A 21,812-nucleotide genomic window follows, 5' to 3' on the forward strand; every position below is an offset into this window, starting at 1 on the left:
ATAGGAATTGGTTCCGTCAGAAATATTTAGTACATGTTCTCTTTCTAGGTCCGTCAGAATTTTCAACGTAGAAAGTCCGATGAGGCATACACACGATCGGAATCTATGATGAAAAGCTCCTGTCGGACTTTTTCTGTCGGACATTCCGCTTGTACGGGGCATAACAGTGTAAATTTGCTGTCCCCTCAAAATACCACAACACACAGCCATTAATGTCCAAACCGCTGGCAACAAAAGTGAGTACACCCCTAAGTGAAAATGTCCAAATTGGGTCCAAAGTGTCAATATTTTGTGTGGCCACCATTATTTTCCAGCACTGCCTTAACCCTCTTGGGCATGGAGTTCACCAGAGCTTCACAGGCTGCCACTGGACTCCTCTTCCACTCCTCCAGGACAATATCACGGAGCTGGTGGATGTTAGAGACCTTGTGCTCCTCCACCTTCCTTTGAGTATATGCCCCACAGATGCTCAATAGGGTTTAGGTCTGGAGACATGCTTGGCCAGTCCATCACCTTTACCCTCAGCTTCTTTAGCAAGGCAGTGGTCATTTTGGAGGTGTGTTTGGGGTCGTTATTATGTTGGAATACTGCCCTGCGGCCCAGTCTCTGGAGGGAGGGGATCATGCTCTGCTTCAGTATGTCACAGTACATGTTGGCGTTCATGGTTCCCTCAATGAACTGTACCTCCTCAGTGCTGGCAGCACTCATGCAGCCCCAGACCATGACACTCCCACCACCATGATTAACTGTAGGAAAGACACACTTCTCTTTGTACTCCACACCTGGTTGCCTCCACACACGCTTGAAACCATCTGAACCAAATAAGATTATCTTGTTCTCATCAGACCACAGGACATGGTTCTAGTAATCCATGTCCTTAGTCTGCTTGTCTTCAGCAAACTGTTTGCAGGCTTTCTTGTGCATCATCTTTAGAAGAGGCTTCCTTCTGGGATGACAGCCATGCAGAAAAATTTGATGCAGTGTGCGGTGTATGGTCTGAGTACTGACAAGCTGACCCCCCACCCCTTCAACCTCTGCAGCAATGCTGTCAGCACTCATACGTCTATTTCCCGAAGACAACCTCTGGATATGACGCTGAGCATGTGCACTCAACTTCTTTGGTTGACCATGGCAAGGCCTGTTCTGAGTGGAACCTGTCCTGTTAAATCGCTGCATGGTCTTGGCCACCGTGCTGCAGCTCAGTTTCAGGGTCTTGGCAAACTTCTTATAGCCTAGGCCATCTTTATGTAGAGCAACAATTCTTTTTTTTAGATCCTCAGAGAGTTCTTTGCCGTGAGGTGCCATGTTGAACTTCCAGTGACCATTATGAGAGAGTGAGAGCGATAACACCAAATTTAAAACACCTGCTCTCCATTCACACCTGAGACCTTGTAATGCTAACGAGTCACATGACATCGGGGAAGGAAAATGGCTAATTAGGCCCAACTTTTGTGAGATACTGTAAGTATTAACTATGTAATGCTCAGAGTTCTTCAACTCTTAAAAGGTAACTCCACTTTCATATTTGGTGAGATACTCCCAAAAGGGTAATCACATCTAAAGTGATTCAGACCCTGACAATTTCCTCATTGGAACCCTGCAAGCTCAGCAGCTAATCAATAATGAAAGAATTCACTTCCAATAACATTTACTTTGCATATTAACACAGACAAATCAACAGCTATTTCTTTGGAATGTAAGAGTTAAACCAGTGCCAGCTGAAAAAATTAAGGTACCACATCCTAAAATCTATCAGAAAATAAAGAAAATTTTTGCGGAATATGGATTTTCTTGGTACCACCATAGACAAAACATACAATTTTTCTGGTAAAAAACAAGTATTTATTTAACGACAACGCAGGGGACAACGCATACAGCCGGTATTTCTTAACATGTTTCATGGTAATATACAGCTTCTTCAGGAGGTTGGGGAGCAGAGGGTATCTACAATAAAAAGCACACAGATAATATGCGGATACAGAAAGTCATAGCATATTGGGTTGGCCTCATCTGTAAAAAAATGGCGAGGTGGTGGACATATGCTTGGTGGGATTGTATGCTATGGTAAGGCTGTATGCAGCACATGGTGGCAAGGGAATGTTTTGCAGACATTTTTGATACATATATTTTCTGCCAGCTTTGCTGAATACAGGAATTTATTTACTTTTTTTTTCTTTGCTTTATTTTTACAGGTTTTGAGACTGAGGCCTCTTTGAACCAAAATGCTATGACTTGCTGTATCTGCATGCTGCATCCTTTGAACATTTTTGATTAACGTGGCTGTCTTCTTTATTCGTTTTTTCCCTGCTGCATTGTAAACCATTTATTCATTTCACAACTCAACCTGTATCTTGGTAGGTAGATTTAACTATTTTGAATGTACAGTGACTGCTTGCACTCCCCTTTTAAAGTTTCCTTCATCTTGTTAATTATGTACAATCCTATAGTTCCTACCCTGTTAACACTGCCATGTCCGCCGGGGGAGAGTTGTGGCCCCCTTTTTCCGCACTCCTGGTCTAGCCTGTCTGCCACCCCTGGGTAAGATTTGGAACCCCTCTTCTGGCAGTCCAGAACATATGTTATATTCTTGTTTATGGTTAAGATGTTGTTATTATATATATTATCTGTGTTCTTTTTATTGTAGATACCCTCTGCTGTCCAACCTCCTTACTGTAAAACGTGTTGAGAAATACCGACTGTAAGCATGTTCCCCTGCGTTGTTGTTAAATAAATACCTGTGATATATTTCCAATCTTGGCTCTATGTTAACCGCTTTAGCCCCGGAAGATTTTACCCCCTTCCTGACCAGAGCACTTTTTGCGATTCGGGACTACGTCGCTTTGACTGACAATTGTGCAGTCGTGCGACATTGCACCCAGACAAAATTGACGTCCTTTTTTTCCCACAAATACAGCTTTCTTTTGGTGGTATTTGATCACCTCTGCGGTTTTTATTTTTTGTGCTATAAACAAAAAAAGAGCGCCAATTTTGAAAAAAAATGCAATATTTTTTACTTTTTGCTATAATAAATATCCCCCGAAAATATATTAAAAAAATGTTTTTCCTCAGTTTAGGCCGGTACGTATTCTTCTACAAATTTTTGGGAAAAAAAATCGCAATAAGCGTATATTGATTGGTTTGCGCAAAAGTTATAGCATCTACAAAATAGGGGATAGTTTAATGGCATTTTTATTATTAATTTTTTTTTACTAGTAACGGCGGCGATCTGCGATTTTTTTCGGGACTGCGACATTATGGCGGACACGTCGGACAATTTTGACACATTTTTGGGACCATTGGCATTTATACAGCGATCAGTGCTATAAAAATGCATTGATTACTGTAAAAATGTCACTGGCAGGGAAGGGGTTAACACTAGGGAGTAATCAAGGGGTTAACTGTGTTCCCTTTTGTGTGTTCTAACTGAACGGGGGAGGGGACTGTGTAGGGGAAGAGATAGATCGCTGTTCATACTCTGTATGAACAGACAATCTGTCACTTCTCCCCTCAGAGAACCAGAAACTGTGTGTTTACACACACAGATCCCTGTTCTCTGTATGCCCCGAGCACTCGCATCAGCTCCGTGGGCGAGCTGGGGGGGCGCGCGCCCCTAGTGGCCACAGGGCAAAACGACGTTACATAACGTCGTTTCGCCCAGCCGTGCCATTCTGCCGCAGTACAACTGCGGCGGGTGGTCGGCAAGTGGTTAAAAAGTAGAAACTGTGTTTTAGTCTGCTGGGAGCTATGCTCTTCTATTAGCATCCACAAGCATTGAATTTAAGCATTGAATTTTTTTAAGTATTTCTGTAAAAAAATTCTGGACGCTCTTAACAGAAAAGTTGTATGTGATGTCTATGGTGGTACCAAGAAAATCCATATTCCTAAGAAAAAAATCTTTATTTTCTGATACTTCTTCAGAAAAACAAAAGGTAGGAATCTCAACAAAGTTTGTTAAAATCCTTGCAAAATACATCAATCACCCAGAGGGGAATGTTTTCTTTTCAACAAAAATGGAGTTACTGTTTAAAGTAAAATTATGGTCTCCCATTTAAAAAAAATCTATGTGCTGAAGCACATTAAGTGGAATTTTGGGCACAGAGATTTTTGTAGGTACTTTATGTAATCTATGTAATTTATGTAATCTTAATGGTAAACAATATAGTTGTACTTGGTCAATATGCTGTGGTGTGTCATGTCAGGAATTAATTTATGCAGTCTTGTTAAGTTAGTTTAATATAACTTGTGTTGCATATGATTAGTAATGTGGAAGAGTGCTCAATTACTTATTTTCAAATATGATCGAACAATGCATAGTACAACATAAATGAACACATTTTTGTGACATACCATCCCAATATTTTCCTGGTAGTGGCTCTTTGGCAGATGGATTCACACATTTGTCATTCATCAACAGAAAATCAGCTTTGCAAGTTGCACACTCATCATAGTCTGGTCCAGTACAGGATTCGCATGTTCTGTAGCAAGTGTCACATTCTCTGTTTATTTCATCAATGTAGAAGCCTTGGCCACAGTCCCTTACACAAGACCCATCTACAACGAAATACATTCAATATATCAATGATCTCTGTATGCAACTTATTAAGTGCAGGTATTTATTTATTACAGGCATTTTCATAGTGCTGGCAATTTGTGCAGTGGTTTACATATTGTATATTCACATCAGCCTCCATCCTCAAGGAGCTTACAATCTAAGGTCTCTTATCTTACATACATGCACACATACTAGGGCCAGTTTAGACAGGAGCCAATTAACCTACCAGCATGGCTTTGGAGTGTGGGAGGAAACAAAAACAAGCACAGGGGGAACATACAAACGCCATGCAGGTTGTTTTCTGGTTGGGATTTAAACCTAGAATCCTAGTGCTGAAAGGCAGAAGTGCTAACCACTGGAAATATTACTATTTATACTCACATGTTACTTTTTAGAAGTAGTAATGCCCCGTCACATGCTCAGAATAAATAAAGAGATGAAAGCTATTGGCTACTGCCCCGTTTATAGTCCCGACGTACGTGTTTTACGTCACCGCGTTCAGAATGATCAGATTTTCCGACAACTTTGTGTGACCGTCGTGTGACAAGTTTGAGCCAACATCCGTCGGAAAAAATCCATGGATTTTGTTGTCGGAATGTCTGATCAATGTCCGACCGTGTGTACGGGGCATAAGAGTGCAGACACCTACCTTTAATTGCACATTAGATTTTAACAACAGATAATAATGAATCATTGACTGATCAATCAATGGTGGACAAAACACATCTAATTCAATGAAAGAAAGATAAACTGCAGTAACAAGTAATACTTTCTAAAAAAACTTTACATTTTTGTCCAGTGTTTAGTAGCTTCTTTATATGATTCATTTTTAAAAATAGTGGATATTAAACTTTTAAGTTGTATTATAATTTGTTTTTAATTTGTGCATACACTATATTACTAAAAGTATTGGGATGCTTTACTTTTCAGTTCATTTCTGAACGGCCATTCGTCAACCAGCCATGTTGCGGACTCGGAGGAGATAATGTCTTATTTATTATTGGCCTTGGAGTTATTGCTTTGACATTATTTTTTTGGTTGAATACAGTAATTATTTGATTTGTTATATTTTCTATATTTTTGGATGCATAGAAAGCACTTTTTGGTTAAGTTCTATTGGCAAATAGCATGTCTAAATGTATTTGTTTTCTTTTTTTAATGCACAATAAAAAAATTGTGGAGAATAATGCTACTTCAAATGACAGTTTGGGAGTAGGCAGTTACATTTAAAAAAATACAATGTAAAATTGACAAGGAACACCAACATAGTTGTATCTTTGATCTTAAAAACTACGGGATAATGGTGTTGTGGTAACTTGCCCAAATAAAAATAAAAAAAGCATAATATTATTCTTGATATCATGATGTAACTAGAAAAAAAAGCCTTTGAAAATTTGTTTGCAATAACTCCATCAGTATCAAGCAGCTTCATTATTATCCCATTAAAGAAAAAGAGATTTGTGCGCTGCATTTGGAGATTTCATAATTTGGCACGTCATGAATGTTAATTCTCCATTACGAACGCTAGTTTACAAGACCGACCGCTTCTGGCTCGTCCTTGCTCCTGAGCATGCGTGTTTGTACTTTGGACTTTTGTCCGATGGACTTGTGTACACACGATCGGAAAATTCGACAGCACACATTTGTCCGCATAAAATGTTAAAACCTGCTAGCCAACATTTGTCCGCGGAAAATCCGACAACAATTGTCCAATGGAGCATACATGCGGTCAGATTTTCCACCAACAGCCTGTCATCGAACATTTCCCGCCGGAAAGTCCGATTGTGTGTACAAGGTTTTAGTCCGTAGGGTTCAGTATTGAGTTGGCCCACCCTTTGCAGCTATAAAAGCTTCAACTCTTCTGGGAAGTCTGTCCACAAGGTTTAGAAGTGTGTCTATGGGAATGTTTGACCATTCTTCCAAAAGTAAATTTGTGAACTCAAGCACTGATGTGGACGAGAAGGCCTGGCTTGCAATCAGGACTCTAATTCATCCCAAAGGTGTTCTATCGGGTTGGGATCAGGACTCTGTGCAGGCCAGTCAAGTTCCTCCACCCCAAACTCACTCATCCATGTATTTATGGACCTTGCTTTGTACACTGGTCCAAATCATTTGGTGAAGGGGGGATTATGGTGTTGGGGTTGTTTTGCAGGGGTTGGGCTTGGCCCCTTAGTTTCAGTGAAGGGAACTCTTCAGCATACGGTGAAGGGAACTCTTCAGCATACCAAGACATTTTGGACAATTTCATGCTCCGGTTCTCACCAGAACATGCAAACAGGCAAAAAATTTGTTCGAACACGCAAACACCGTTAAAGTCTATGGGACTCGAACATGAATAATCAAAAGTGCTAATTTTAAAGGCTTATATGCAAGTTATTGTCATAAAAAGTGTTTGGGGACCTGGGTCCTGCCCCAGGAGACATGGATCAATGCAAAAAAAAGTTTTAAAAATGGCTGTTTTTTCGGGAGCAGTGATTTTAATAATGCTTAAAGTAAAACAATAAATATGTATTATTCCTTTAAATTTTGTACCTGGGGGGTGTCTATAGTATGCCTGTAAAGGGGCGCATGTTTCCCGTCTTTAGAACAGTCTGACAGCAAAATGACATTTCAAAGGAAAAAAAGTCATTTAAAACTACTTGCGGTTATTAATGAATTGTCGGTCCGACAATACACATGAAAGTTCATTGAAAAAAACGGCATGGGATTTCCCCACAGGGGAACCCCGAACCAAAATTTTTTAAAAAATGGCGTGGGGGTCCCCCTAAATTCCATACTAGGCCCTTCAGGTCTAGTATGGATATTAAGGGGAACCCCGCGCCAAAATTAAAAAACAAAAAAAGCGTGGGGGTCCCCCTCAAAATCCATACCAGACCCTTCAGGTCTGGTATGGATTTTAAGGGGAACCACGTGCCAAAATTTTTTTAAAAAATGGCGTGGGGTCCCCACAAAAATCCATACACTTTTTTTGTGAAATGGTAGGGGTACTTTTGTACCCCCTTACCATTTCACACAGGGGAGGCCAGGATCTGGGGGTCACCTTGTTAAAGGGGGCTTCCAAAATTCGATAAGCCCCCCGCCCGCAGACCCCCACAACCACCGGGCAAGGGTTGTGGGGATGAGGCCCTTGTCCCCATCAATATGGGGAAAAGGTGTTTTTGGAAATACAGGGATGGAAAGGAGTTTGGGGAATGTGGAGCTGTGGTTTTAAACTGTTTTTGTGCACCCGGTTTTAACATTTTATTAAACTTTTGGTATAGTGCAGTGAGCTAAAGCTGAGCTAAATCTAAAGTTAAAAAATCTAAAATACTGTATGTGATGCCAAAATATGGTTTTAGTAATACTGTCCAACAAAAACTTAATGTTCTTTATCCACATAAAGGCATCTTCCAAGCATGTAATTTAAAGGAATAATGTTATTCCCATGTTGCCCTCCAAGTTGCATTAAATGAAGGACCCTCTGAGCCCTTTTACACTGAGGCGCTTGAAAACTGCCCGTAAAATGCCGAGTGCTCTTGCAGCACTTTTGAGGCACTTTTGCAGCACTTTTGAGGAGTTAGCGGTGCACTTTTTTGAAGGTCACGTGGCTCAAAAACTGCTTCAAGAACCATTTTGAGGTGCTTCACATTCATTTCAATGGAGAGGGGCTTTTGAGGTTATTTTTTTAGCATTCCAAATATGCTCCAAAGTTTTTTCACCTCCTAGCCAGTGCACCACCCCAGTGTGAAAGCATTATTTGGTTCTAATGGTAATAGGTTTTCGTGAGCTTTTAAGGCGCTTTTTTAGCGCCAAAGCGCTTGAAAAGTGCCTCAGTGTGAAAGGGCTCTCTCCCTTCTGTACATTATTTGTAGATATTTTTGCTTTGTCAAATGACAGTGTCCAGCTCCCCATGCTCTTTTTTGGCAATACCTGGCCTATTTTCCTAAAAAATTTACAGAATTTTGTATCAATTCTAATTGACTTCAATGGGCTTCAAAGCTAAGTGCAGTTTTTGTGAACTTCAAGCAGGATTCAACAAACCTCCTGCAAATCAAACCCTTGAAGTTTTGCATATCCTTATGTTACAGCATAATAATTATAGTCCAGTTAAGTTTTCACAACATTTGTCTCTTTATAGTTCTGTACAAATGCATGTTATGATAAGGCAGAGAGTGTTTACTATTAGACATGTGCGCCGTCAATAAATTTGTTTAGTTTCGTTCCGTTTCATATTAGAATTAATTCGTATTTCGTAATTCGTGTCCGAAATTCAGATTAAATTCATACGAAATACGAATTTTCGTTAGGTTCGTTAACTTTTCTTAACAATTAAGAATGTTCATTATGATGAATTTATCATTATGAGGGGCTCCCACCATCCCTGTGCTATGCTGACTTCCTGAGTTTTTAACTTTTAGGTTTGTTAACTTTTCGTAACAATTACAAATGTTTGTTAGGAATTTGGATCCGAAATTCGTAAACGAAATTTCGTATTTCGCCCAAAATTCGGAAGCGTAGCAATTCATATTTCGGATCCTCCCGAATGTACGAATTTACAGAAATTCGTACAAATTTTCGATTTGTACGAAACTAATCGCACATGTCTATTTATTATGCCCTAAAAAAAAAAAGTGTCAACTATGTAGCCTGGATTGTACAGTCTAATTTCATATTTTCTTGAGCTCATATCTGCTGTTCATCGAATTAGATGCAGACCAAGGCCCGAAGGGTCTGATGGTCCTCCTACCTTTCAGAAAGAAGCCTTCATCACAATACAGACACTCATCTTCAGTGCAGCTCAAACATGATGTTGCACATGAAACGCAGCTCATTATTGAATCTCTGCTGTATGTTTTATCCGGACAAAGCTTGTAACAGAAATTCTCAAATCTGCACAAAAACATATATGTTAAGTCACACCAGTGCAATATTTAATGTCAAAATAGTTTTTACTGTCTAATACTATGGTAGCTAAAAGAATTTCTTATTTAATAAAATATATCATCAATCAAATGTTATTAAACCTGTACAAATGTTGCATACATCATGTAATAAAAAAACGCAGCTTTTTTCAATGTTCCAAACTCAGACTTGAATAGTTGTTTTATTTGGTACAAAATCAAAACAAATGTTTACTATCGAAGTTCAGCATTGATATACAGTACGTGAACACAAAAAAACCTAATTACGCTCAAAGTGTATGCATGTACTAAGTGAAGCTGAGCTCCAGGCACACAAATAAATACAAAGTTGGAATACATTTTTATGAACTATTTTACTTGCCAGGAGATTTGTATCTGTGTTTAACCAGTCCTGGTATTTCCACATACCTAGTAGGCAGCACAGACCAATTGGTAACCTTGCTTTACTCTACCGCAAGTTAAAGCAGTATTAAACCCAGAACCAAAAAATTGAATATATTGCAGCTTGCCAATCACTAGCTGTGGCGTCTGCGTTAGTTTTCTTTTTCTTTTTAGGCTTTTCCCCTCATTTTTACATCTGATGAACTGGCCAGTAACACACCACCTGTATTAGAGTGCCTCCACTCTGGATGAAGAAGCACAGGGGCACCTTTGGACAGCAGCATTGCCAGTCTGGAGGGAGGGGAGTGTTAGATGTACTAGCAGATTTAAATACACTAACAAATTGAGGCCAAACTCAAGCTAATACTTTATAAGCAGATACATCAAACTGATTTTTTTTTTCATTTTAAGATAAAGGTTTTACATAGATAAAAGCTGATCAATGTAAGCATCCCTGCCAGTGTTAAATGGTTTGTCTCATCTCTGTAACTGATACATTCTGTATCAAAGCTTGTTCTTTTGAAAAACAACAGATTACCAGGTAAAAATAAAGGAAAGAAAGCCTAAAAAAAACTAAAAACAAATGCAGCCATCACATCTAAGAATTGGTAAGCTTTGATGTAATAAATGTTTGCTTTTGGGTTTAATACTGCTTTAATCAATACGGCTTGATCACTCTCTGGCATCAGCCCATGACTGGACACTGCAGGAGCAGTAGCAGACTCAGTAGATCATCTTATGTCTCCTTTTATCGGCATGTCATCAGATGAGTATGTGACAGAGCAGATTGACTATAAGGCTCCATTCACACCTAGGCGATTTGAATCACGGGCGGAATCACAGCGATTCCAAATCGTGGCAAAACGCAGGATACATTTGCGATGCCATTACTTCTTAACAGCACCCCAATTGTGGTGCAATTTTGCTGCAATTGTCGCACGATAAATCATGCTGCAATCGCGGCAAATCGCAACATGCTATGCTGTCACCCAAAAAGAAGCTCCTGCTCCTTTTTGAGCGACAAGCTTCCCGCGTTGCGATTTTGTCACAATTGCAGCATGATTTATTGCAGCAAAATTGCACCGCAATTGGGGTGTCATTAGGAAGTAATGTCATTGAAAATGCATCCTGCGTTTTGCCGTGATTTGGAATCTTGGGCAGAATCACAGCGATTCAGATCACCTAGGTGTGCCTTAGCGCAGAGTCAGCAGCTTGAACCGTTTGTATTCAAAATTCTGTCTGTGATTTTTTAAAAATAGCTGAATTACTTTGGTAATTTAGTAGATCTGCTCTGCTCTGTTGTTAACATTTTGGAAAGGTCAAAAATATTGCTAGTAAGCATGCTACTGCTCTTAAAGCAGTATTAAACCCATAAATCAAAAATGGATTATATTGCAGCTTACTAATCATTAGATAAGTTTGGCTACATCAGTTTTGTTTTCTTCTGCTTTTTTCCCCTCTGTTTTCACCTGGTGATTTGACCAGTAACACACCTCCTGTATTAGTGACACACCATTCTGGATGAATGAGCGGATTTAAAAAAACTAAACAAATTGAAGCCAAACTACAGCTCACATTTTTATAATCAGTTACAGCAGCAGTTTTTTCCTTTTGGGATAAGGGTTTTCCATTAATAAATCATTGTAAAGTGATCGTAAAGTCTTGTTTTTTTTCCTATAAAAATAACAAACATGTTATACTTACCTGCTTTATTGCAGTAGATTTTCACAGAGCAACCCAGATCCTCCTCTTCTTGGGTGCCACTTTGGTGCTCCTGGCCCCTCCCTCCCGTCGATTGCCTCCACAGCAAGCAGCTTGCTATGGGGGCACCCAAGCTGAGCTGCAGCTCTGTGTGTCCATTCAGACACAGAGCTGTGGTTCGGCCCGCCCCCTCTCTCCTGATTGGCTAACTGACTTTGATTGACAGCAGCGGTAATATCTTATCTTTGCTGCTAAAAGAACTGTAAGGACTTGAATGAAGTAAGTAATAGAGGCTGTACACACTGAATACATTTAAAATTAGAAAAACATATAACATAATAAATAAAAGTAACACTTACATATAATATCCATCTCGGCAGGAGGTGCAGAATTCAGTATCATCTAAAATAACAACATCATGTAAGGAAATGTGTTGCAAAGTTTTGTGTCAATTAAAGTATACTGTATGTCTGGGGGGAAAAACACATTCAGTACATCTCTGCAAAACATTTTTTTTCTCGAAATATACTTGCCGACCGGCCCATTAGAAAGTAAAAATAAGTCATATGTTTGACGTTAAATACTGGGGTTATGGCTACTGCCATAGTATCGTTTTTTTCTATGGCCGATTCTCTTTTAGATAAAAGCGGTCCCATAGGCGGATTCACAACGGGATCACTTTTAGAAGCGGTGGGAGGGGTGCCCCCCCCTCCTGGCGCTTCCCAGTCGTTCCTGGGCTTACCTGACCCATCTGTGAATCCTGGGAGTGATCTAATGCAGGGTATGGAGAAGAGTGAGGCCAAGATGGCTGCCACTTATCTCTATGCCCTTAGAGCAGGGGTGTCCAAACTATGGCCCTCCAGTAGTTCAGGAACTACAATTCCCATCATGCCTAGTATTGTCTGTGAATTTCAGAGTTTTACAATGCTTCATGGGAAGTGTAGTTCTGCAACAGCTGGAGGGCCGTAGTTTGGACACCCCTGCCTTAGAGGACCAGAGCCACATCTAACATCACATCTGGTTCCTGGGCCATAGTAAATATATATCTTTTTTAAAGCAAAAGTTAACAAAAAAATATTTTTTTTTATTGTTTGCTTTTTAAGATAAATGAGAAATTTGGGGTCTATTTTTTTCTCTCAATAAAGAGGACCTGTCATTCTAGTTCTATTACAAGGGATGTTTACATTTCTTGTAATAGAAAAAATGATCAAAAGAAAATATAAGAAAATATAATAAAGGGACCGTGTAAAAAAAAAAAAAAAAAAGTAGTAATAAAAGTAACCCCATCCCTCCATGTGAGTAAGTCACGCAAGCATATGTACACTATGTTCAAACCACACATGTGAGGTATCGCCGCAAACATTAGAGTAAGAGCAATAATTCTAGTACAAGACCTCCTCTGTAAGGCCCCTTTCACACTGGGGCGGTAGGGGGCGTCGGCGGTAAAACAGCGCTATATTTAGCGTTGTTTTACCGCGGTATTCGGCCGCTAGCGGTGCGGTTTTAACCCCCCGCTGGCGGGCGAAAAAGGGTTAAAACCCCTCGTATAGAGCGGCTATAGCCGCGGTATTACCGCGATATAGCCGCGCTGTCCCATTGATTTCAATGGGCAGGAGCGGTTTAGGAGCGGTGAATACACCGCTCCTTCACCGCTCCAAAGAAGCGGCTGACAGGAGATTTTTTCTTCTCCTGCCAGCGCACCGCTTCAGTGTGAAAGCCCTAGGGCTTTCACACTGAACAAACAGCGGAGGCTGTTTTGGGGCGGTTTGCAGGCGCTATTTTTAGCGCAATAACGCCTGCAAACCACCCCAGTGTGAAAGGGGTCTTACTTTAAACAGGTAACCTGTAAAAAAATTTAAAGCGTCACCTATGGAGATTTTTAAGTATCGTAGTTTGTAGCCATTCCACGAGCATGTGCAATTTTATAGCATGACATGTTAGGTATCTTTTTACTCGGCGTAACATCATCTTTCACATTAAATACGAAAAAAAATGGGGTGAATATTGTTTTATTTATTAAAGTCCATTGAAAAGAAAAATAATTTAGTTTGAAAGACCGCTGCTCAAATACTGTATGACTTTAAATATTGCAAGGATCACCATTTTATTCTTTAGGGTCTCTATTAAATATATATATATATATATATATATATATATATATATATATATATATATATATACTGTATATATACTGTTTGGGGGCTTTAAGTCATTTTCTAGCAAAAAAATACTGATTTAAACTTTTAAGCAAAAAGTTTCAGAAAATGCCTGGTCAGTATGTGGTAAAATTGCTGCAAATACATTTACCAAAAGCAGTGGCGTCAGGCCTTCCTGAGTTCTCCTCTGCTGGACTACAAAATACATCCTCCTTACCTAGTGGTGGTGAGGAAAGATGGAAAAGTTTTTAGTCCAGCAAAAACTCAGGGAGTCCTGACAACACTGTTTTGGAGTTCAGGGCAGCTTTGTTAGCTCACTACAGGAAGTTGGAAGCACACCAGATTTTGGCAGGTTCAATTGGTATTTTCTTATACTTGCAATAATTTGAAAGAGATAAAACATGGAAGATTGTGCGTGTATTGCAGCTATGTACTCAAGGTTTACTATAAAATACATTTATTGACATTACCTGACCATTTCATTTCAGTTACATTTACACTTTCCTAGGGTTTGCAATAAATGTACCTGTTAATCACTTGGATGTGTAGGACGGGTGAAGGCCAGTGCCTGATGCTTATTGTGTGTAATAAATGAATGTATCACAGTTTATCTGTTCTCAGTTACCAGACATCACCCAAATTAAAATGATTGATGTATGATTGTTATGGCTCTAAGCCCTATGTATAAATGTCGCCTTGCTCGTCTAACTTGATTTATTCATCTAAGTTAATGAAGGTTGTGAACAGGCTGACACTGGACTTTATCTGCTCTTAATAGGTCAGAAATGTGTTTGCTACATGAAATAAAGGTTTAGACAAAATACCAGTGCATGCTCCTGAAAGATTTGTTCAGTGCTGACAGATTATTTTGTACAAATATGATATCAGATGAACCTAGCCGATCAGTTATTGAAACATCCCAGGCTGATATGTTGTGAAATAGGCCAATGTTCCTAGTGATATCACTATGTTAGTTCAGGAATATTCCCCAATAGATGCAGCAGTCTTAAAGTGGAAGTCCAGTCAAAAAAGAATTTTTTTTCTATTAACCACTTCAGCCCCGGAAGATTTGGCTGCTCAATGACCAGAGCATTTTTTGCGATGCGGTACTGCATCGCTTTAACTGACAATTGCGCAGTCGTGCGACGCTGTACCCAAACAAAATTGACGTCCTTTTTTTCCCACAAATAGAGATTTGTTTTGGTGGTATTTGATCACCTCTGCGGTTTTTATTTTTTGCGCTATAAACAAAAAAAGACTGACAATTTTGAAAAAAAAGACAATGTGGTTTATTTACTAAAGACAAATCCACTTTGCCCTACAAGTGCACTTGGAAGTGCAGTCGCTGTACATCTGAGGGCAACATGCAGGGAAAATAAAAAACAGCCTTTTAGCTTGCACATGATTGGATGATAAAATCAGCAGAGCTTCCCCTTATTTCAGATCTTCCTCTTCCCCTCAGATTCACAGCGACTGCACTTCCAAGTGCACTTGAAGTGCAAAGTGGATTTGCCTTTAGTAAATCAACCCCAATATTTTTTACTTTTTGTTATAATAAATATCCCACATTTAAAAAAAAAAAAAAAACACATTTTTTTCTCAGTTTAGGCTGATATGCATCCTTCTGCATATTTTTTGGTAAAAAAAATCGCAATGAGTGGATATTGATCGGTTTGCACAAAAGTTATAGCATCTACAAAATAGGGGATAGATTTATGGCATTTTTATTATTATTTTTTTTTTTACTAGTAATGGCAGCGATCTGTGATTTTTATCAGGACTGTGATATTGCAGCGGACACATCGGACACTTTTGACACATTTTTGGGACCATTGACAATTATACAGCGACAAGTGCTATAAAAATGCACTGATTACTGTATAAATGTCACTGGCAGGGAAGGGGTTAACACTAGGGGGTGATCAAAGGGTTAACTGTGTTCCCTATGTGTGTTTTAACTGTAGGGGGGTGGGACTGTCTAGGACAGTGGTTCTCAACTCCAGTCCTCAGGACCCACCAACAGGCCAGGTTTGCAAGATAGCTGAAATACATCACAGGTGATATCACTTGCTGCTCAGTGATTGCAGTATTCTAGTCTGCAACTCCCCAAGGTAATACATAAAACCTGGCCTGTTGGTGGGTCCCGAGGCCTGGAGTTGAGAACCACTGGTCTAGGAGGAGAGAGAGATCGGTGTTCATACTTAGTATGAACACACAATTTGTCTCCTCTCCCCTGAAAGAACTGGGATCTGTGTGTTTACACACACAGATCCCAGTTCTCGCTCTGTCACAAGCGATCGCGGGTGCCTGGCGGTCATTGCGCCTGCCAGGCACTTGCATCAGCTCCGGGCGCGCGCCCCTAGTGGACAAAAGGCGAAGCAACATAAGGTAACAACGTTTCGCACAGCTGTGCCATTCTGCCACAGTAAAACTGCGGTGGTTGGTCAGCAACCAGTCAATTAATATCTTTATCTTTGACATTAATAATTTTCTGTATAGCTGTTTGTGTCGCTTAGAAAGTCTAATCAAAGCCAGACAATCAGCTTCTTCCTGTTCTTCGGAGAGAACCTTATTTCCTTTTATCTGAATTCTGCATGGGGGACTCTCACTTCCTGAAAACGCTGTCCTTCACTGATACACGCCCCGCCCACATCCCTCCTCTCCTTTATAGACAGACATGCCTAGAACTGCCAAGCCCCGCCCCCATCCCTTCTCTCCTTCTCAGATCTCCTCCTGTCTTCATAGCCTCGTTTTGGATAGCAGTTTTTCCTGAGAGAGTGGGGGAAAAGCAGGCTGTGGGAGTCTGTTCTGTTTGTTAGAAACTGTAATATGGTGCAAATTTTCTACAGTGTACAACCACATGGTTGTTTCTGCATGGCACTGTGATGGGCACTGTGTGCATGGTATGATGGGTACTGTGATGGGCACTGTGTGCATGGTGTGGCACTGTGATGGGCACTGTGTGCATGGTGTGGCACTGTGATGGGCACTGTGTGCATGGTGTGGCACTGTGATGGGCACTGTGTGCATGGTGTGGCACTGAGATGGGCACTGTGTTCATGGTGTGGCACGGTGATGGGCACTGTGTGCATGGTATGGCACTGAGATGGGCACTGTGTGCATGGTTTGGCACTGTGATGGGCACTGTGTTCATGGTGTGGCACTGTGATGGGCACTGTGTGCATGGTGTGGCACTGAGATGGGCACTGTGTGCATGGTGTGGCACTGTGATGGGCACTGTGTGCATGGTGTGGCACTGAGATGGGCACTGTGTGCATGGTGTGGCACTGTGATGAGCAATGTGTGCATGGTGTGGCACTGAGATAGGCACTGTGTGCATGGTGTGGCACTGAGATAGGCACTGTGTGCATGGTGTGGCACTGAGATCGGCACTATGTGCATGGTGTGGCACTGTGATGGGCACTGTGTGCATGGTGTGGCACTGAGATGGGCACTGTGTGCATGGTGTGGCACTGTGATGGATACTGTGTGCATGGTGTGGCACACACCCAGCTGAAGGAGCTACATGTGAGTTTAAGGCTCCGTTTCCACTAGTGTGACTTGTCATGCGACTTCGGGCACAAAGTCGCATGACAAGTCACAGCCCATTGATTTCAATGGCAAACGTTCCCATCCATGCGACTTTGAAAAGGTGCCTGCACTACTTTGATGTGACTTTTGATGCAACTTTGATCCAGAGTGTAAAGTTGGACCAAAGCTGCACTCAAAGTCGCACTCTAAATCGCACAGCTTTGGAGTCGCACTAGTGGAAATGTAGCCTAAGGCTAAAGTGTGACTTTGGAGTGTGACTTTGATGCAACTTTACACTCTCTGGATGAAAGTCGCATCAAAGCATTGCAGGCACCTTTTCAAAGTCGCTGATTTTCAAAGTCACATAGATGGGACCGGGTGCCATTGAAATCCATAGGCTGTGACTTGTCATGCGACTTTGGACACATAGTCGCATGACAAGTCACGTTTCCACTATGACAATTCATAATAGTGGAAACGGAGTCTTAGTCTACGTTTCCACTATTGCAACCACAAAGTTGCTTGATTGAGAGTGTGACTTTGATGCGACTTTGTGTGCAGCTTTGATCCAACTTTACACTCAAGGGGGAAAGCTGAAATTTGAGATTCAAGGTAAAACTGAGATACTCGTCTAGCCATATGCTATTGATAGCCATATCCATTCCTATAGGCAGGTCATATTCTATGAAAAACAATCTCATCTTACAAGAAAAGAATTCACTGAGATTTCAGTTTATCCACACTGCAGCTGAGGTCTTGCTGCAGCACACACTTGTTTCAATCAGAAGTGCTTAAATAGGCTTCTGGACCTAATAAATATGCTATGTTTGACTTACGTACATCGGCACTACTCAGGATCACTCCTGTGATTTGGATTGTATTGGAAATTTGTTTTTGTATAATTACAAGCATAATTAAAAAGGTTTTTTGATTGTTCTATAGACTACTAATGCCGCGTACACACGAGCGGACTTTACGGCAGACTTTACCGGCGGATTTTTCAATGGACTTTACGACAGACTTTCCGAATGAACGGACTTGCCTACACACGATCAACCAAAGTCCAATGGACTCATACGTGATGACGTACGACCGGACTAAAATAAGGAAGTTCATAGCCAGTAGCCAATAGCTGCCCTAGCGTCGGTTTTTGTCCGTCCGACTAGCATACAGACGAGCGGACTTTTCGACCGGACTCAAGTCCATCAGAAAGATTTGAAACATGTTTCATTTCTAGGTCTGTCAAACTTTTGGGGAAAAAAAAGTCTGCTGGAGCCCACACACGGACTCCGGTCCTCCGGACCAAGTATGCCGTAAAGTCCGGTCATGTGTACGCAGCATAATACAGGCTACAGCTTCCCCTTATTCCAATCTATTCTGTGCCTGTGGGTACACTTTGGTCAATTTATATAGAAACCCACCTGAAGAACACTCTCGACATCCTTCTGCACATGGCACACATTTCTCCATGTCAGGATCTTCAACGTCCCCTATAAACATAAACATTTGATTCAATTAAATCTCTTTTGCAACATTTATTGATATGGTAGCATAGTTGATCTAAATTTCTGTTGGTACTGCTCCTAATTTTTAGAATACCAACCTATTCTGCCATGCTTTACAATTTGATAACATCATAGCATACATACAAGGCAAAAAATAAAGTTCCCAACCTATGTCTAAACTGGAACATGGGGAATAAGCATGTAATGCAAAAGGGCCAGGCATTCCAACGCATTGTAAATGCCAATGACTCAGTCCAAGTTTGAGTTCACCACGCTTGACACATGCTGCAATCAGCAGATTTTGCTTGATAGCATAATTCATCTCATTATACAAAACAACTATAACAGCTTAATGTCTACTGAATACATTACCTGTCCTATTCAGTAATGTTGCTATTGGCAGTTATCACGTATTGCTGAATTGTGGGTCTATAAGGCCCCATTCACACTAGCGCGTTTTTTGATGCATTTTGCATTTTGCAGAAATGCACGGGAATTTTTTAACATGGGTTCCTATGGAACATGTTCACATAAATGCTTTTTTGTATCTCTGCGTTTTTGGAAAGGGTCGGGGACTTTTTTTCATGCAAAAAGCAGCGTTTTGCATGTAATGGTTTTCAATGGACAAGCATCAAAAACGCAAGTGCACCGTTTTTGCAGCGTTTTTGATGCGTTTTTGGTGCGTTTTTGGTGCGTTTTTGCCGTTTTTTTTTTTTTTTTTGTAATTTTTTTTTAAGACTGTAAAAAAAAAAAAAAAAAAAAACAAAAAAAACGCAAAACGCAAATCGCGGTAAAAAAGCGGCAAAAACGCGGCAAAAACGCGGCAAAAACGCGGCTCAAAAACGTGCCAAGCATGAAAAAAAAAAACCTCCAAAAACGCTCAAAAGCAACATGCATAGGTGTGAATCGAGCCTTAAAGCAGATAAGCATTGCAAATTCTTTTATTATGTATTTAGCGGGATGTTGGTGAATTGGACCAGATGCTAGTGAAGGTGTAAAGAAGAAAAAAACATAGCAGCCTTGCAATGTATATGTAATGTTCCAATGCATTTCATGAATGTAGTTTGTACAGTATTACGGTAGCACAGTGTGAGTGTGAGCCCAGAGTGCTTACTTAAGCAGGAAGTGATGTGAAGGCTTTTAAAAAGAAATTGTCACGAATAGAAATATTGGGACATCTTTTTAAAATACTATTGCCTGGCTGATATGAGGATAACCCTACTTTAAGGGGTAATTATCATGATATCATATCTTTAAACAATAATGCCCCGTACACACGGTCGGACTTTGTTCGGACATTCCGACAACAAAATCCTAGGATTTTTTCCGACGGATGTTGGCTCAAACTTGTCTTGCATACACACGGTCACACAAAGTTGTCGGAAAATCTGATCGTTCTAAACGCGGTGACGTTAAACACGTACGTCGGGACTATAAACGGGGCAGTGGCCAATAGCTTTCATCTCTTTATTTATTCTGAGCATGCGTGGCACTTTGTCCGTTGGATTTGTGTACACACGATCGGAATTTCCGACAACGGATTTTGTTGTCGGAAAATTTTATATCCTGCTCTCAAACATTGTGTGTCGGAAAATCCGATGGAAAATGTGTGATGGAGCCTACACACGGTCGGAATATCTGACAACAAGGTCCTATCACACATTTTCCATCGGAAAATCCGATCGTGTGTATGGGGCATAAGCTTTTATTGATGTTAAAATATAGCATTTGTACAATCGTACTAACATTTGTACATGAGTATCATATAAAAATATAACTGTATATAATTGAATTTAATGATAGAGTATTTTACTAGCGAAACCAACAAGATGGCTTTGTAATCAGCCTATCTTTACATCAATTGTTTATTTGAAATACTCTGAATTTATGTATCAAAATCTATTATTTAATTCAAGAGAAAAATAAATTCAAGGGTCTCTAAAAATACCCTTCTAAATATATATAGTAACAGAAATGAAAAGTAAAGAGAGGAAAAGAAGAGTAAATAAAATATAAGAGAGATGTAATTATTCACATTTCTTTGTGTTAAGAGGTATATCCCTATGTGAAAGTGGTATAAGAATCAGAAAATTTAAAGATGATCCATGGCTGCCATATTTTATTAAAATTTTCTGTATTCCCTTGTGCTGTTGCCCTGATCTCCTCCATACCTTTGAGGAGATGTATCTCTTCCATCATGATATCATATCAATGTTTTACCCAAGAGTCACGTATTTTCAGATAAGATAAAAAAAAAAGTGTGTATATCTTGTGTAAAAGTTATAGGCATCTTTGGTAAAAACATTGATAAGTAGAAACCTAGTCACAGAACAAGTATGCATTTGATAGAAGACAAAAGTCCTCATATGTACACTTGTTCTGCATTAATGATACAAAGTAATGAATCAATGGCTCAGTATGACTCCAAGTTTCTCATGTGGGGGGGGGGGTTCTTTCAGGGAACACTTAAACTTTGACGGTCAGTTTCATATTGATAGATATAGTAAGTTTTATATAATGCCAACAAAGCAGTGTTTCAGCTCTCTTGGGTTTACTTATTAAGGCAAAATGTTGACTGTAGTCAAAGCAGTACTTTTGTCAAGCCAATTATTCTGTCTATTGACTTGTCAAAGAGCTGTTGTGGCAAAAAACATTATCTCCTGTTCTTGGCATGAGTGACTTTTTTCCATAACAAATATTCCTTAAAGTGTTGTAACCTGGGTTCATCATCTCAATATATTAAGCTATCTGGGGTTAGCTGGCACCAAAAACGACATAGCTAATTTCGTTAAGCTGAACTTGATCCAATAAAAAGAACATGCAGGAGATTGAAAAAAAAAAAAAAAAAACAGGCATGGCTCACAGAGAAAAGGTTCTTGGTAAAATATGCTTAAGGCTACAACCATTGATTAATACAAAATCTCAGTTGCTCCTTTGTGATGTAACTGTTATCAACATATTTGTTATTCTTTTTACTTTATAGTTTTTACACATACCATTGTTTTCACTGTCTATGGAGAGATATAGCCTTAAGCATTATTTTACTAAAACAATTGATTCACTATAGTTAAACATTTTAAATTAC

At 40.0% G+C, this 21,812-nt stretch overlaps 1 protein-coding gene across 1 annotated transcript in view; it reads right to left on the minus strand.

Moving 5' to 3' along the window:
* PCSK5 (proprotein convertase subtilisin/kexin type 5) overlaps window positions 1-21,812 on the minus strand; it is a 635,867-nt gene that overhangs the window by 52,421 nt on the left and 561,634 nt on the right. Inside the window, exons 24-27 of the mRNA XM_073634106.1 lie at window positions 18,644-18,712; window positions 11,895-11,937; window positions 9,279-9,421; window positions 4,348-4,551 (exon numbers count right to left, since the gene is read on the minus strand). Coding sequence (XP_073490207.1) covers window positions 4,348-4,551; window positions 9,279-9,421; window positions 11,895-11,937; window positions 18,644-18,712 — 459 coding nt within the window. The remainder of the gene's footprint in view (window positions 1-4,347; window positions 4,552-9,278; window positions 9,422-11,894; window positions 11,938-18,643; window positions 18,713-21,812) is intronic.

This window comes from Aquarana catesbeiana, linkage group LG01 (genome assembly GCF_042186555.1).
Source record: "Aquarana catesbeiana isolate 2022-GZ linkage group LG01, ASM4218655v1, whole genome shotgun sequence".
NCBI lineage: Eukaryota > Metazoa > Chordata > Amphibia > Anura > Ranidae > Aquarana > Aquarana catesbeiana.